The sequence below is a fragment of the Podarcis tiliguerta genome (genome assembly GCF_965153285.1).
Source record: "Podarcis tiliguerta genome assembly, chromosome: 1".
In the NCBI taxonomy this organism is placed as follows: Eukaryota; Metazoa; Chordata; class Lepidosauria; order Squamata; family Lacertidae; genus Podarcis; species Podarcis tiliguerta.
Genome location: NC_139534.1, coordinates 2,095,692 through 2,111,239, shown reverse-complemented (window position 1 = coordinate 2,111,239; position 15,548 = coordinate 2,095,692). Strand labels below are relative to the sequence as shown.

General features: G+C 41.4%; 1 protein-coding gene across 8 annotated transcripts in view; it reads left to right on the top strand.

The window, feature by feature from the left end:
• The window catches only part of IKZF2 (IKAROS family zinc finger 2), a 99,902-nt gene that overhangs the window by 67,267 nt on the left and 17,087 nt on the right, over nt 1-15,548 (top strand). For all 8 annotated transcript variants that reach the window (XM_083399973.1, XM_083399971.1, XM_083399967.1 and 5 more), the window contains one exon: nt 13,897-14,034. In XM_083399973.1, the coding sequence (XP_083256099.1) occupies nt 13,897-14,034 (138 nt within the window). The remainder of the gene's footprint in view (nt 1-13,896; nt 14,035-15,548) is intronic.

Sequence of the window (15,548 nt, the reverse complement as noted above, 5' to 3'; positions counted from 1 at the left end):
AATGGGTTACACAGGATGTGTCATTTGCATACATAGGTTTTGCTTAATTATGCTGCTCTGGCTGCAGGCACAGACACATAAGTTTCCCTGCTCTCTGTGTAATAAAATAAAAGATTTATATTTTCATAATTAAATGTAGGGCTGCGGTCCTTACAGTGCTAAATCAGCATTGGAGGCCTGGGCAACAGCAGTTGTTTGAGGGTGACATACATCAAAGCAGAGAGGAATTAAAAAACTGAAAAGGACAGAGAAAGAAACCTTCTTGGAGACTCATAAACATATTTATGTGGTAATCATATGAACTTAGTCCCTAACCCTCACTCCATAGTGATCAAGATGGCCATACTCCTATCAGTACCAAAGGTCACAGGAGGTCTCTCTCTTCCCATCCCCTTTGTTATATCCTGGGAATTCCTAGTGTTCTAACGTTGCTGTTGGCATTTTAAGGGCCTCAAGTCCACTTCTGAAGCATTGCCTTAATTTTTACAAAAGTTTTTTTAAAAATCAAAACATTTGCATCCCTCCTTTTCTTCTAGGTAGCTAACAACAGCAAGTTATAAAAATGAATTACAAACACATGCACACACAAATGTAAAGGTAAAGGTAAAGGGACCCCTGACCATTAGGTCCAGTTGTGACCGACTCTGGGTTTGCGGCGCTCATCTCGCTTTATTGGCCGAGGGAGCCAGCATACAGCTCCCAGGTCATGTGGCCAGCATGACTAAGCCACTTCTGGTGAACCAGAGCAGTGCATGGAAACACCGTTTACCTTCCCACTGGAGCGGTACCTATTTATCTACTTGCACTTTGATGTGCTTTCGAACTGCTTACAGCTAACTCAAGCTAAAAGTCTCCATTCTCCAACTGTTTTAGTAAAAATTCATTAGTTATTTATTAGTTATATCCACATTTCCTACAAGATGCAGCTCAAGGTGGCTTACATGCGGCTAAAATCAGCATGAATATGTGTGTGTTGAGGCTTGTGTTTGCATAGATAGAGATAGATAAAATCACTTACTAAATTCCGTAAACTTCAGAACAACCAGCAGATTTGTTAACTAGAAGAATAAAGACCCATAAACCAAATGTCTGGCAAAATACAAAAATCTGTTACTTGTATTTTCAAACTATCTGTATTTGGGGGGTGTGTGTGATGGGAGTTGTAGTACAACACCTTCAAGGGGGCCATAAATCCCCATCCCTGTTTTAAAAATCAAGGAAATTAAGGCAACATTGCAACTCAAGAGCTAATCTTACAGGGATCAAGGTGTCGATGCCAAAAGCCATTGGGATATTAGCCTAACAAATATACCTTCCTCTGCTGCCTCAAACTGTCCCCATCCAACCCAAAACAGTCACCAAGCAAATATATTGATTATTTATTTATTAAATTTCTATACTGACCTTCATCCAAAGATCACAGGGCTGTTTACAGTAGAAAATTACAAAAAATGCATAACGTAAGAACAAACAAAAACAATCACACACACACATACACACACAGAGAGAGAGAGATTAAAATGCCATAGATTGTTAAATTACCCAAAGGCCTGGGAGAAGAGGAATGTTTTTGCCTGGCATCCAAAGATATATAATGGTGATGCCCAGCAAACCTCCCTGGGGAGAGCATTCCACAAACGGGGAGCCACTGCAGAAAAGGCCTTTACTCATGTTGCCACCATTCAAGACTCTTGTGCAGAAAAAGGGCCTCAGGTGATGACTGCAGAGTCCGCATCGGTTCATGTTCCTTCTCAGTAGCGCCACGGCTACACAAGTTTCACTTTTATGGCCACATCTAATATGGCAGTGTTCTGGTTGGTATAGTTTCTCAGAAAAATGTGTGGAACCAAGGGGCACATGATTACAGGAACTTTGGCTGTGTTGATCCCTCTTGTGAAATTTACTGGCAGGAATAAAGACTGAAGATAAATATCCATATGGCTCAGTATAAGCTTTCTTACACTTCCTTATATGTCGGAACAAAGGGTATCTTTTTATGTTCATGCTAATTACATAACAGTAGCTCAGTGAGTCATAGTTGATAGAATTGATTTCTAAAGCTGTCACTAAATAAATAGCATGAAATATTTTTGGAGCGAATGTGCACCAGAAATCGGATAACCCAACTGCTGTTTGGTACATTTGAATGTGTCTCCTGGTTGTTCCTCTGCTTGCCCTTCTAAAACAGGGTGCCCCTCAGCTATTAAGATACCTGAAATACTAGTTTTAGCTGCAAGGTATGGGATTTGCTCCATGCAAATAAACTGAATATGTAGGAGATTTAAAACATTGAAAATGGATTTTCAGCACAGCATAAAACTGGCATTCTCTTCCAACAGATACAACAATGGCAAACTCTGCAAATGAGTTCAACATCACACACACACACACACACACATCATTTACAGTGGTACCTCGGGTTAAGTACTTAATTCGTTCTGGAGGTCCGTTCTTAACCTGAAACTGTTCTTAACCTGAAGCACCACTTTAGCTAATGGGGCCTCCTGCTGCCTCTGCACGATTTCTGTTCTCATCCTGAAGCAAAGTTCTTAACCCAAGGTAATATTTCTGGGTTAGCAGAGTCTGTAACCTGAAGCATATGTAACCCGAGGTACCACTATATTATTATTTACCAGAAGGGAAGGCATTTTTCCTAATTAGGGCTGTGCACAAAGGATGTCTTAAAATTCTCCACCCTCTTTGTGGGCAGAAGAACTGGAGAGACCATTTCACTTCATTTCTCCAGGGGGAGGAAAATTGATCTAGCAATTAATAGGGGGTGGGGATTAGTGGCAGTTGCACAGTTAATTTATTTTTTCCTAACTTTTTGTCTCCCTTTTGCCTTCTTTCAAGGGAGCAAGAGAGCGAAAAACTCTGGACATTTTTCAGGGAAAAAAGTATTTGGAGACATTTCAGCTCACCTCTAATACTAAATTTTAAAGTCTTAGATACTGGAGTAAGCAGTGGGCGGGGGGAGTGAAGGATTTCACGTGAATAATCTAACATTTAAATGATCTGTAGCATTCTGGGCACTATGAGAAACACTGGCTTCCCCAGTCATAAAGATTGACATGTGACTGGATGAAGCCTCTTCTAGCCCACTTCATTGTTCCCCAAAGAGAGCTCGCCAAGTAAGCTGCATACAACTCTTAGCATTTCTGTACTTCCTCCTGTTCCCTTCATCCTGCCAGAAAGCTACGCCTGTGGGACTGGCATGCTCAGAAGTCAGTGGTGGTGTGGCAAGGCTCAGTGCCAGCTCCATTACTCACACTTTATCCTGCGATTTCTCCCTTGTCTGTAATCTCCACCCGCTACCCTTTTTTATTTTTTCCAATTGATCCGTGCAGGTGAGTCAGAAAAACCTGCTTGTCCACAAACCTGTTCCTTCTTGCCAAACATTGGTCCTGGTTCTTGTAGATTCTAGGAATAGATTATCAAAATAAGATGTCAAGTAGAGCTTGCTCATGTGCAACACTCCCCACCCTCCTAAATGTGCATTTCATTAAATATAAAATAAAGGTCCTCTGGATATTTATAAACAGAGCTCCCACTTGCACACTCCTTCATAGTTGGTGTTTTACTTTCTCCTTTCCTTATTTTATTTATTTTATTTATTAAAAAGGTTTGTTACCCTCCTCTTCAGTCATAAGGATCCCAGGGAGATTTATAGATTAAAAATAGAAATAATGTCAGACATAATTAATAAAAAAGCAGACGATTTCTTTTAAGATAATACAAATGATTCCAGCATTTAAAAAAGCAGCTTTAAAAATAAAAATAAAAAGCTTGTTCACCTGGTGCCAGAAAGGCATGAGGTGAGTCTCCTTGGGGAGAGCATTCCATAATGGGGGGCGGGGACAACAGAGAAGGTTCTCTCTCCAGTTACTATGTGCCTCATTTCAAATGGTGGGGGGACACGGAAAAAGGCCCTTGAGGAAGTGCTTAACACTCTGATTCCTGTCCTGCCTACATAAATGGGTCTCCCTCTGCAACAAATGTCACAGTGTGTGGAGTGCCTGCATTCAGGGTTCTAGTCACTCCATTGCATTTCCCCTCCCCTCCGGTGGCTTTTGTTTTTCTGTCCATTAGGGTTTGGTGGGGTGCTCATTTGTGTCCATTAAAATTATTGATTTATTAATAATATTTATTAGCTGCTTTTGCCTCTCCCTCGTGTGTGTGTGTGTGTGTGTGTGTGTGTGTTGGAACTTGACTGACTGTACAAAGTGTTAAACCAGGAGGGACACATGCAGGCCTTGAGCCACCAGTCCTTGGGTGAACTACCTGCTCTTCAGATCTTTGAATGATTAGTGAAAATGCCTGGTTAAGTTTAAGAAACCGCCTTGTGCATGGAAACATGACTTATCAGAGTTTCTGATCATAAAAAGAGTTCCTAAATGTGTTCTATTGAATATGCTCTAAAGTCCACTGCAGACCTTTGCGCTAATCACACAAAGATCTGACGAGCAGCCAGCCTTCCTGTGGGTGTTGGCGGCAGGCTTTGCATGCACACTCATCACTTCATATCTTGAGATGAATGCCTGAACACATTGTGTCAGTCGCTCACCATTTCTTGTCTTTGAGTTATTATTATTGAGCTGTCTTGGAAAGGTGTCCTCTCCCGCTGGAATTTTTTCCTTAAGGTTTTTCCTGCCATTGGAAACCTCAGGATTAGCCCAAATCGGTTGATTATTTATGGGTGGGTAGTGTGCCTTGGCTACGTGTGTGGGAGCACAGGAAAACTTGAACTGATATTGGGTGGAATGGTAGAGACTTTGCTATTAGACAGGCTTCCTCAACCTCAGCCCTCCAGATGTTTTGAGACCACAGTTCCCACCATCCCTGACCACTGGTCCTGCTAGCTAGGGATCATGGGAGTTGTCGGCCCGGCCACAAACATCTGGAGGGCAGAGGCTGAGGAAGCCTGCTATAAGATGTAAATGCACCCACTCTCTAAGTTTGGAGGCCCATCAGACTGCCACTTGTGGAGGCCAGACAACAAAAGAAGGATGTTGCCTTTATGCTCCTCATGTGGAAGCATCTGGCTGACCACTCTTGGAAAGGGATTAGGTAGACCTCTGGCCCAATCCAGCAGAGACTCTTTCTGCATGTTATGTTCAAGGATGAAGCAACACTCTTGACCTCCTGCTCACATTGCTTTTACACAGCTATAAAACCTAATGGTCCTTTGCTCTTAAGTTCTTTCATTATAGCAGCTTTCTCAGACTTGTTCAGTAACATCCTTACTTTCCACATTTAGTACATTCTTGTTGCATATGTCTAGAACCAAGAAGACGGTTTTATACTCTCAAGGAAAATACAAGTTCAAGCAAACATTTTGGCAGGCTGCTGCAGATAAATGAAGATTTATTTTCAGGTTGTGGCCCTCAAGCCCTTGGCAAATTGCCCATATGTTCTTTGATGTTAAGAGAAAAACTTTACACTGACATAAGTTAAAGAGCTGATGTAATCAAAAGCACCTGTGTGTGTGTGTGTATAGGCAGGCCTATTCATCTTCTGCAATTCCATGCTGGGAGATAGATGGAATTACATATACAAAGGGCTTTGAGAACCTCAAATTCAGTGCCAGGTCCACATTTTTTACCCCCCCTTCTCTGTTGCCCCCCATTATGCAGCACTTTTGATTTCCAGACAGTGGTAAAGAAGATGGGGGTCTGAAGGAGAAGACAGGTGAGGAGTGGAGGCTGCTCCTCATCACCCGTTATTCCTTCATTCACCCACCCCCCTGTGGTGAGGTGAGTGGTGATGGCAGTGAAGAGGGGGCTCCAAGTGCTGGAACCTTGGCCATTGCCCAAGGATGGCCACCCAGATACCAGCTCTGCTCAGAGTCCACTTATTTTTTCTCATTATTATTCATTCATTTGTTAATCATTTTCCAAGCCTATTTGGTTGTGCAGAATCACCTAAAAACAAAATGGTCAAAAAGAGGAGTAAGATTTGCACATGTGTGAAGATATGGAAATTTAGATTCAGTCACTATAATCTAAATAGAAATGCAGTACATTTCACCATAGAGGAAAAGACTGACCAGGTGATGTGCGTATCTGCTCACTCAGCTGTCTAGGTGCTAACTGTAGATGGGCAACTTCCGATCTTTTCTTTAAACTGGACTCCTTCAGGGAAGAAGGTCCTCTGGCAGCTGTAAAACACAATATGTGAGCACCCTATTTGAAACTACATTTGCCTGTAGTTTCTGCTCAGTCCTTCAGGAGCCTTTTTTGAAGGTAGAATAGCTGCTTTTCTTGTTTGTTGATGTTCCCTCTGCTCCTGCATATTCACGAATGTTAGTTAGATCCAGCTGATTATTTACAGCCAACTTACATTCATCACATTATTTTCATTACATTCATTACATTATTCATTACATTATTTAATAGCCAACTTACAAGTTACATTCAGAGAATGTAAATTTTTTCCATGCAGAGACCACTGACCTTTGGTTTGAAAGAAATGGGTTGAGTTGAACTGAGGATATAGTTCAACTGTAACTATAACAGCCGTGAATGCTTCGTTCTTCTATTCTTGTTGTCTTAAAATTCCTCTGTCTAATCCTTTCGTTCATGATACTTTGTGTCCTTTGGTCTGGTTTTCATCACACCTGCATTTTCCCCCTCTCCATTTGCTTTGTATGGTTTTACTGTCTGAGTTCCTTCTGCCTTTGGGTTTCACAACTGTATATAATTATGGAAACAACACAGACAAACCTGTGATCTTTTAAGGAATGGCAGGAAATTCTCCAGAAGGATTGGGAACAGTACTATGTTGAACAGGAATTGCTGCATTTCATGTTGTAAACTGGTTGTCAAACAACCAAAGGTTCTTCACTATACCAATATATGTTTCTCCCCACTCCCTGCAAGACATTTTTAAGATCCTGCAATTAGAAGTGTTCTAATTTGTGCCATGTTTGCATAACTGTTTGATTTCAGATGTATGAGAAATGTTTTTGACCTTGGCAGTGGGATGTCTGATGCAGACCTCAGTACTCATCTGGGTTTACTTGACCCACTCCAGATTTCTTACGTCAATTGGAAGTTATCTCTACTAAAAATAGTTTTAATTCACAAATCAAGCTTAAAGGGAGGGTCCATATAAAGAAAGAAGTTATTTGTCTATATTTTTGCTAGGTTCTTTCTTGATACCTATGAAAAATGAGGTATCCCATTCTGGGGTGTTTTGCCAGGCCAACTAGATTCACTATACTAGGTATAAGTAAGAACCAAATATCCTGTGAATGGGTGCATGAAGCAAAGTTCTAGAGCAGGGTTTCCCAAACTTGGGTCTCCAGTTGTGTTTGGAGTACATTTTCCACCATCCCAGGCCACTGGTCCTGTTAGCTGCTAGAGATGATGGGAGTTGTTGTCCAAAAACCGCTGGAGACCCAAGTTTGGGATACCCTGTTCTAGTGAAAGTCACAGATAATTAAAGCTTGTGACAGCAGCCATTTTGTGTTTAGCTGTGAAACTAACTACACAATTTTGGCTGGTGGGAGAGAGTCCTATTAATCAGTCTCATTTACAAAATGTACAGCAGCAAAAATATGCTAGCTGATATATATAAAATATCTAGAAAAGAGAACTGATTTCTCTGACAGCATTCCTGATGCTAACTGAGGATTCCATCCCTTTGTTGCTTGTGTGTTCTGTAAATCTCCAGTTAGGAATGGTCAGTGTCAGTGCAAATGAAAACTGAGTAACTTCAGCAAGTTTCTTAGTCATGATACGCTAATGCAAACAAACAAACAAACAAACAAACAAACAAAAAAGAATCAAGTAACAAAGAAACCTCTCTTCCCTCCCACAGGATCTTTCATGCATCTAATTGTTCTAAAAATGATCAAGGGTTTGGAGTCTCTTCATTCTTAGGAAAGACCAAAGTGTATTTCAATATTGAGACTCACAGAACATTCACCATCATCTGAGAAATTTCACAAACCTAAACAAATTTATCTTCATCACATAGATGTGAACCGTAAGAAGAAAACACCCCTTTAGCAGATAGAGGAGCAATGACTTGCCTAAGCTCACATAGTTTTGTCACAGGAATTATGTTCAGATCTTCCAAGATATCATACTATTTTAGCCAAAATGAGTTTTCTAAGTTTGACCTTGCTGCATAGCGAGTGCTGTTGCAGACAGCACAGCCAAACCTATGAAGGTGGACAAACTGGACAGGACAACGTTCTGGGATTTTAAAATAGGCTACAACTTTATTGATTCCAGATGTAGGTTAGATTTGGCTTAGGCATTGGGTGTACAGTATATCCCTCTCAGCCCCCCGGTTGGAGGACAGATGCCTTGGCCTTTGGATGGAGACTTCGGGTACCCTGTTATCACATTGTTCTGAGGTGGGGAAGGGATTCCACCCAATGCCTTATCTGCCAAAGCTGTGACTTTTCCTATGAGGAAGGCAAACCCCCCAAGCAGGGCCAATCTGTTTGCACTCAAATTCCTTCCCAGCTCTGAAAATGGCAACCGTTATAGAACCACAACAAAGCCAATAAACACAGTATCTAGGAAGGAAAAAGTTAGCATACAAAACCCACAGCATTTCTGAATAGAGTGGGAAGGGAGGGATGTTCTTTGTCCAACTGCGGTCCTTGGGGTTAGCCACAGCCAGCCTTTACACCAGAGTGAAGCCTGCTCCACCTCAGTCCATTGTCAAGCCACGCACACTCAGTCTGGCCAGATTGGCCACCATTCAAATAAACAGATGGCGGAAAATTTCGCCAATCCAACGGCTGGCTTGGGAATTCCCCAACTGCTGGCCTCCTAGCCTTGCTCCCCAGGGATTAGAGCCCACCACAATGGGCTGCAACAGCCACCGACCCCATGACTGGGCAAGCAGACATCCCCACCTATTCTGAATCATTGTTTTCAACTTCTTAGTTAATTGGGTTGTTTTTTGTCAGGTTTTATTATAAGGATCAGATGTTCTAGAATGGTTACTGGCAAAGGATAAGCAAGAGCGAATGGACAAGTTCCTGTGTTCTGATCACAGAGAAAAGATGGGTTCAAGAGTGATGTGTTGCCCTCCCTTCTTGTTACTGTTCAAAAGCTGCCACCTGGCAACAGGTCCATCACGCAGACAGTGGGATAAGCACTCTCATATACCTAGCATGCTTAAGTCTAATTAGCATATGAGAGGTCTAATACCACAGAGAAAGCTGTTCTGCCAGACTTAGCTATGTCACTTCCCCTTACTTTGGGTAATCATGCTTGTTATCATAACCCCAGTGAAGAGGTTTGAGTTGGTTGCTCCAGCTCAACCGCATGGCTCTCATCAGCCACTCTTAAATTCCTATTTGGAACTTTCACCACTTTATAACTAAGGTGGGTTTTGCAGCCTGTGAAACTTTTCTGACTGATGTGTGGAAAAGCAAATGAATCTGACCTTTGAAGAGTTTGTAAGTAAACTATTTTTAACTTCAAAAGAAAAAAAAAGACCAGAAGTTCTAGAACCCAACATTTGCATTTAATTAAGTGTATGTTTAAGGTGCTTCAAGCTTATACACGAAAACATAAATTGTGAACATGGCAAGGATGTGTTTGCTATTATGTTTATCATACGCAAATACTCGCCATGGAGCTACGACTGACTTTAGTTCCCTGTTGAGTGCACCCTACTCTAAATGTTAATTATATATATCATTATACCTCCCTAAGTTTGCCTGCTTGGTATCAAACTGCCTGTTAAACCTTGAGTATGTTAAGTGTGAGTTTTTCAGATTTACCTCCCCAGCAACAATAAAAACTGGAAACTTCCACTTCAAAGATACAATACAATAAAATGTATTCTGGATTTTGGGTGGAAATCTATGATAACATAGTGATGGTTTTCCTTTTTCCCTTGAGCATGGCAGCTAGTGTGGAGAGGGAAGTATGGTGAATAAAATCAGTTTATCTTTGTCTTTTTGACAAGCAGATATAGCCATCTTGCTTGCTAAGCTTTTCTGCTAACATATACGTTTGCAAATTTGTACTTGTCACCTAGAAAGATGGTGGTGATAACATAGCACCTGCAAACCTTACAGAAGGCCAGAGTTTCACACCTAAACTAAAGTTCACTCTGAGCAGTTCAGGATGTGGTATTGGAGCTGCTTTTGAGTTGAAAAGAGGTATAACAAACATCTGCTTGAGTCTATTCATTTCATATGCAACCATTTCCTTACACGTCCATCCAGAGTCAATTACGGTTTGTTAACTTAGATACACCCAAACAAATGGCTGTTTTAATTCAAACATTTTAAGTATAATATTTAAGGCTCACAATATTTGAATATTGATTTGTAAGTTTTGATACTAATTTCATATAAGTATTTTACCTATATCACGTGCTACACACCAGAACTAAAGGCAATAATTAAACTGAATAATTCAATGGCTACATGCCAGTCAATATGAAAAGTTTCATTTGCTTAAAAAGAATCTGTTTCAGCCATTCATCCTAATGCCAGAAAAAGTATAGGAGTGTCACACTCTTCTGATCGTACCATAAGCGCAAGCATTTTGGATCACCAGACTAAATGATTCTCCATCTTCTCTTCCCACAGGCTGTTGTAGTAGATCATAATTAAATTTACCAATCACAGTATGTTTGTTGGGTGACTGTGGAGTTGGGCCTGCTTCAGCTTCAGGGGTTTGCAGCTGAGCTTCACTTTTTCATCTTTCTCTCTGGCCCAAACCCAGGCATGCTGGGAGGCTGGGGGCCTCAATGGCGCCCCCCTGGAGGCTTCACCCGGGGCAGAAGCCCTGGCTAGACCCCACCCCCAGCTGCAGCTCTGCATAATTGCCACGGTGCACCCACACCATTTGAATGGCAATGTTCATCAACATTGGAGGGGGGCCCTCGAATATTTTATGGGGGGGGTGAAGGAACCTTTCCCCCCAGGAATTGGCTCCAAAGGAAGGGAAGGTACTTTTCAAAAGCACCGCTGAAAGCTGAAATTCACTAAGCAATTCTTCTAACAGTTCCTTCACACTGGCAGGATATCTTTTAGGATTTCTAGCCTTTTCAAGCATAAAAACAAACAATCCACAGTCTGAGTTCTGATCTTCTCTTTCCTCTGATCTTATAGGCATTGTTAAGTGTCTGTTGTTTTGTGATGCAACAGTAAAAGTAATTCAAATGGCAAAGGACACTTCTACAAAAGTCTGATGAAGACAGACATCAAAATCGGAAACCCAGACATTCTATTTACTGGGGAGGGTACCTAATTTCTGGTGCCTGTCCCTAGTAAATCTGTATCTTTATTCCTGTTCTGCCTTTGGGAGAAAATTTGAAGATGCCCTTTTTTAAAAAAGTGTGTGTGAGTACACACACACACACACACACACACACACACGTGCCTGCATGCATAAGCTTCCCTAATTTGATCCCTTCACAAGACCTAGTCCATAAAACATTAAAAGCAATCCAAATATGTTTAAAAATCAAAAATAAAAGATAAACACACAATCAAACTAAAAGCAGAAAAGGGAACCAAAAGAGCAGAGTTAAATATGTACTAAATAACAGTACTATAAACACTTACCTGGAAGAAAGAACTGTTGAACTCAATGGGGCTTACTTCTGAGTAGATATAAATTGATGTCATTGTAAAACAGCCGTAGAATTAAAAGCTTGCTGACAAAGATAAATCCTCAGCTGGTGGCAGAACAAAACGTTGCAGATTATGTTTTGATTTGCAGGCAATTGAAGTACAACTGCATCCACTGCAACATTAAACATTTTAGTAAACTTGTGTAAGTTTTTATGGGAACAATAATGTTTCAGTTAGTAACATGTGTTTCTGAAGCCATACAGAACAAGCTATTGCAGCATAAATGACAACAGTGAAGTTTTTAATGTCTGATGCTTTATTATGTGTTTATATTTTGCTGGAAATCACCCAGAGGGGCTGGGGCAACCCAGTCAGATGGGCAGCATATAAATAATAAAATTATTATTATTATTATTATTACTATTACTATTATTATTATTATTATTATTATTATTATTAATGCTCAAGCAATTGCCCTCAGTTTGAGAATGGGGATGGTATATGTACACAATTAAGATGTTAAACATTTGTCTAGTTCCAATGGTCTAGTAATCTGGAGGGCATTTCACTCTAGCCTTTTTGTTGGTTCTGAATAAAGTTTACATCTGGCAGTGAGCTTTTTCCAGACCAGTAGAAACGAATTCAGTCGTTAACTGAAGGTATTTGCATGAACTTCTGGGTTCCCCCTCCATGTCCATAAATCAAATTTAAAAGTTAGACTGATTAGACTGTACGTCATATTACAAAAATCACTCCTTTCTCTATATATTGGTAAAGATTGCTTTGTCAGAAGTAATGCATTCCAAACTAAAAGGCATTTTTAGGCCCATGTTGCACATTCCATAGGAGTGGGATCAAGCACCCCCCCCCCCCCGCCCACCTGGAGTTTCATGCGAGGGGGAGGGATGCCTCTCCCCCTCCCACGGGACTTGGGAAAAAGGGAGAGAGGAAGCTTATTTGTACTTTGTCTTTGAAATATAATGTCATAGAATCATAGAATCATAGAATTCTATGTCAAAATGTCAAAAGAAGTACGAAGGTAGTTCCATCTAGGCTTCCTCTCTTGCCACTTCTCTCGAGTGATGACCTTGGACTTGAATGTACTTTCTAAGATTCTTTATCTTTCAGAGTTTAAGCAGCACAAAGCATTGTTTTCCTTACTTCAGTTTATAAGCCAATTTGTTCTTGGTGAATTCCATTTTGTGCTTTCCTGTTTCAGGGTGATTATCTAGCATAAATGGAAATATTATTTCTGCTGCATCCATCCAGTGCCCTCCTCCCTCCAAAATTAAGAATGAATGAGAAAGAATGCTTCTTCCTTACCAAGAAACATTCGCAAGAACTACAAAAGCTTGTAACACAAATAGCTTCCCGAGGGCAAGGGTGCAGACGCTTCCCTTCTGAGAGGCAGGTGCCAATGATGGGCAGGTCCAGAGGGCAAAGCAATGACTGTAAACACACATTTCGTGCACCCCTCTCTGTCCTCCCTCCAGGCAGGCAGGAGGCATTATCAGAGCTCAGGGACACGTTCCAGCCAGGCAGAAACACTCAGGATATGAATGGGAGGTGTGATCAGGGGAGAAGCTGAGGGTCGCATCCAGCCCACCGTCCTTCTCCCATGCTTTAGGTGGGAGATCTCCATATCTGATTTCATATGACTTCAGGTTACTGGCATGGGAGTGTGGCTTGCCCAAAATGGTCTCCTGGACCAAATTCAGAGGCCTAATTAGTCTCGTAGCCTGGAGACTCTCCGCCACTGGCATAGAGATAATGACATGCTTCTCTTCCCTTTCATAAGGACATAGACACCCCTCAAAGCTGCCACACCAATGTAATAACTGATAGTTGTACAGATGCAATGCAACAACTTCTGATGTTGCACTTCATCAACAGCTCTTGGATCTCGTCCCTGTCTCCATTTTGTTTTGCAAAACCATTAGAAACATAAGGATGTTCTGATATTATCCCATAGCCCTGCTTTTAAAAAGAGTATAGTCATAAGAGTTTCCTCAAGCCCCTGTGACGTGTCTTGTAATCTTTCCCTCATTGTTATTTCGATGCAAAGGAAAAATTATGTGTGGCTACAAGTAAATGTATTTAAACCACACTGTGTTGGCCTTTGTGGGTACTACACATTTATGTAACATTTCATTGCTGTATATTCATGGTGTGGGTGAATGACTGGTAGGGTAGTGATGAAGTGAGGTAGAGAAAAGGGAAATGAGCAAAGGTTAGAGGGTGGAATAACTTTTGTAGGCGTTTTCCTATTCTATTTTTGTCACTGCAAGGTGCCCTGGCAACACTGATTTAACATGAAGCCTCTCTTCTTTCCACAGTGGGTAAACCTCACAAGTGTAACTACTGCGGACGGAGTTACAAGCAACGCAGCTCTTTGGAGGAGCACAAGGAACGCTGTCACAACTACCTTCAGAATGTCAGTATAGAGGCTGCTGGGCAAGTCATGAGTCACCATGGTGAGTGGAAGCCTCAGTCCTGAGTACTTTTGACAGCACTCATCTCCCTTTCCCCCCTTTTTGTGCTATTCCTAGCAATCCACAAAAGTGAAGGAATTGGGAACATGTACTTAAATAGACCCACGATGATCCAAACATTAAATATAAACTCAAGCCTAAAAAAAATAGCATTACCAAGACTTGTTGTGAATTATGTTTATTGTTAATTTAGTGCAGTAAGTAGCTATGAAAAGGAAAGCTAGCTGCAATTGGGGGTGGGGAATACCCCAACAAGGTCAAAGGGGACGATATAAATGAATTTATCCTGGTCAAGCTACTAGCCATAGGCACACATCATCTCTGAGGAAGCACATGGAGCTGCTCCATGTAATTTAAGTGAAATGTCTGGGCAGCCAATGCAGACAGAATCTCTGTACATGACAGTGCACATAAGGCCAGACCAGGGCAACTGCAAATTGATAAAAAGAATGGGACATTTTGAGGCATGTAACAAGTCATCTGTGTGTCTTCAGATGTTAAACTACACAATAGTTAATCTTGCTTTTTGGATACTGAGAACAAATTTCCATCCATTACATCAGTGTCATCTTAGTAAATGTTGCCCCACCAAAACTTTTAATACTGTGAGCACTGCCCGCTGTGCCAATGCAGAACATAAAGCATAATAGGAGGCTGATCTGGATAGTGATGAACAGGCCTGGGCTGCTGATGGAAGTCTGTCCCATGGAATGCTATGAGCAGGGGTGAGGAGTGAGGGGTTGGACCTTTGCTGTAAGTTTGTACCCTGTGCTAGTAATCCGTTAGACCTGATCACTCTGATGGTTTGGGCATCTTTCTTTTGGAATTCCTGTGTATCTGAACTCCTTTGAGCCCTCTGGCTCTGCAGGACATTTCCGAAGACTCAGATCAATGAGCCATGGACAGAAAATCTACTGCACCCACTAACTCCATTCAGACATAATACAAAACTGTGGCTTTGCAAAAGGGAATGCACACAAGGGATCACATGCTCTCTTTTCCCTGCTTCTGTGCAAGTTCCTTTCCCCCTTGACCTGCTGACTGTCTTCTGCTAAGTATGGTTTGCTGTGATGTCCAAAACCGCAAACTGTGATTAGCCCCTTTCTTCCAAACCATGGTTGAAAACACATTTCAAATTAGGGTTTCAAGTTGTGGCTTGGAGGCAAGGTTCTAATATTCTTCCAATATGGGCATCATGGCAAACTAGTCAGCAAAAAGAAAGACCCCAACAAACCCAAGTGAAGGAGACATGCAAGAGGGAAGAGAGTGGGAAGCGCAGGTGCCCATTACAAATGCTCCCAATTGCCAAGCCATGGTTTAATGTTAAGTGTGAATTGAGCCACAGTAGCCAGTGCTTTGGGGCAACAGTAGCCACTCCATCAATTCCACTTCAATGAATAGGATTTCAATGAATTTGAATCAGGCAACACAAGAATGGGAAAAAGTCACCCCTTCACAACAACTTTTTCTCTAGAACTATGAAGAGAACAGGAACC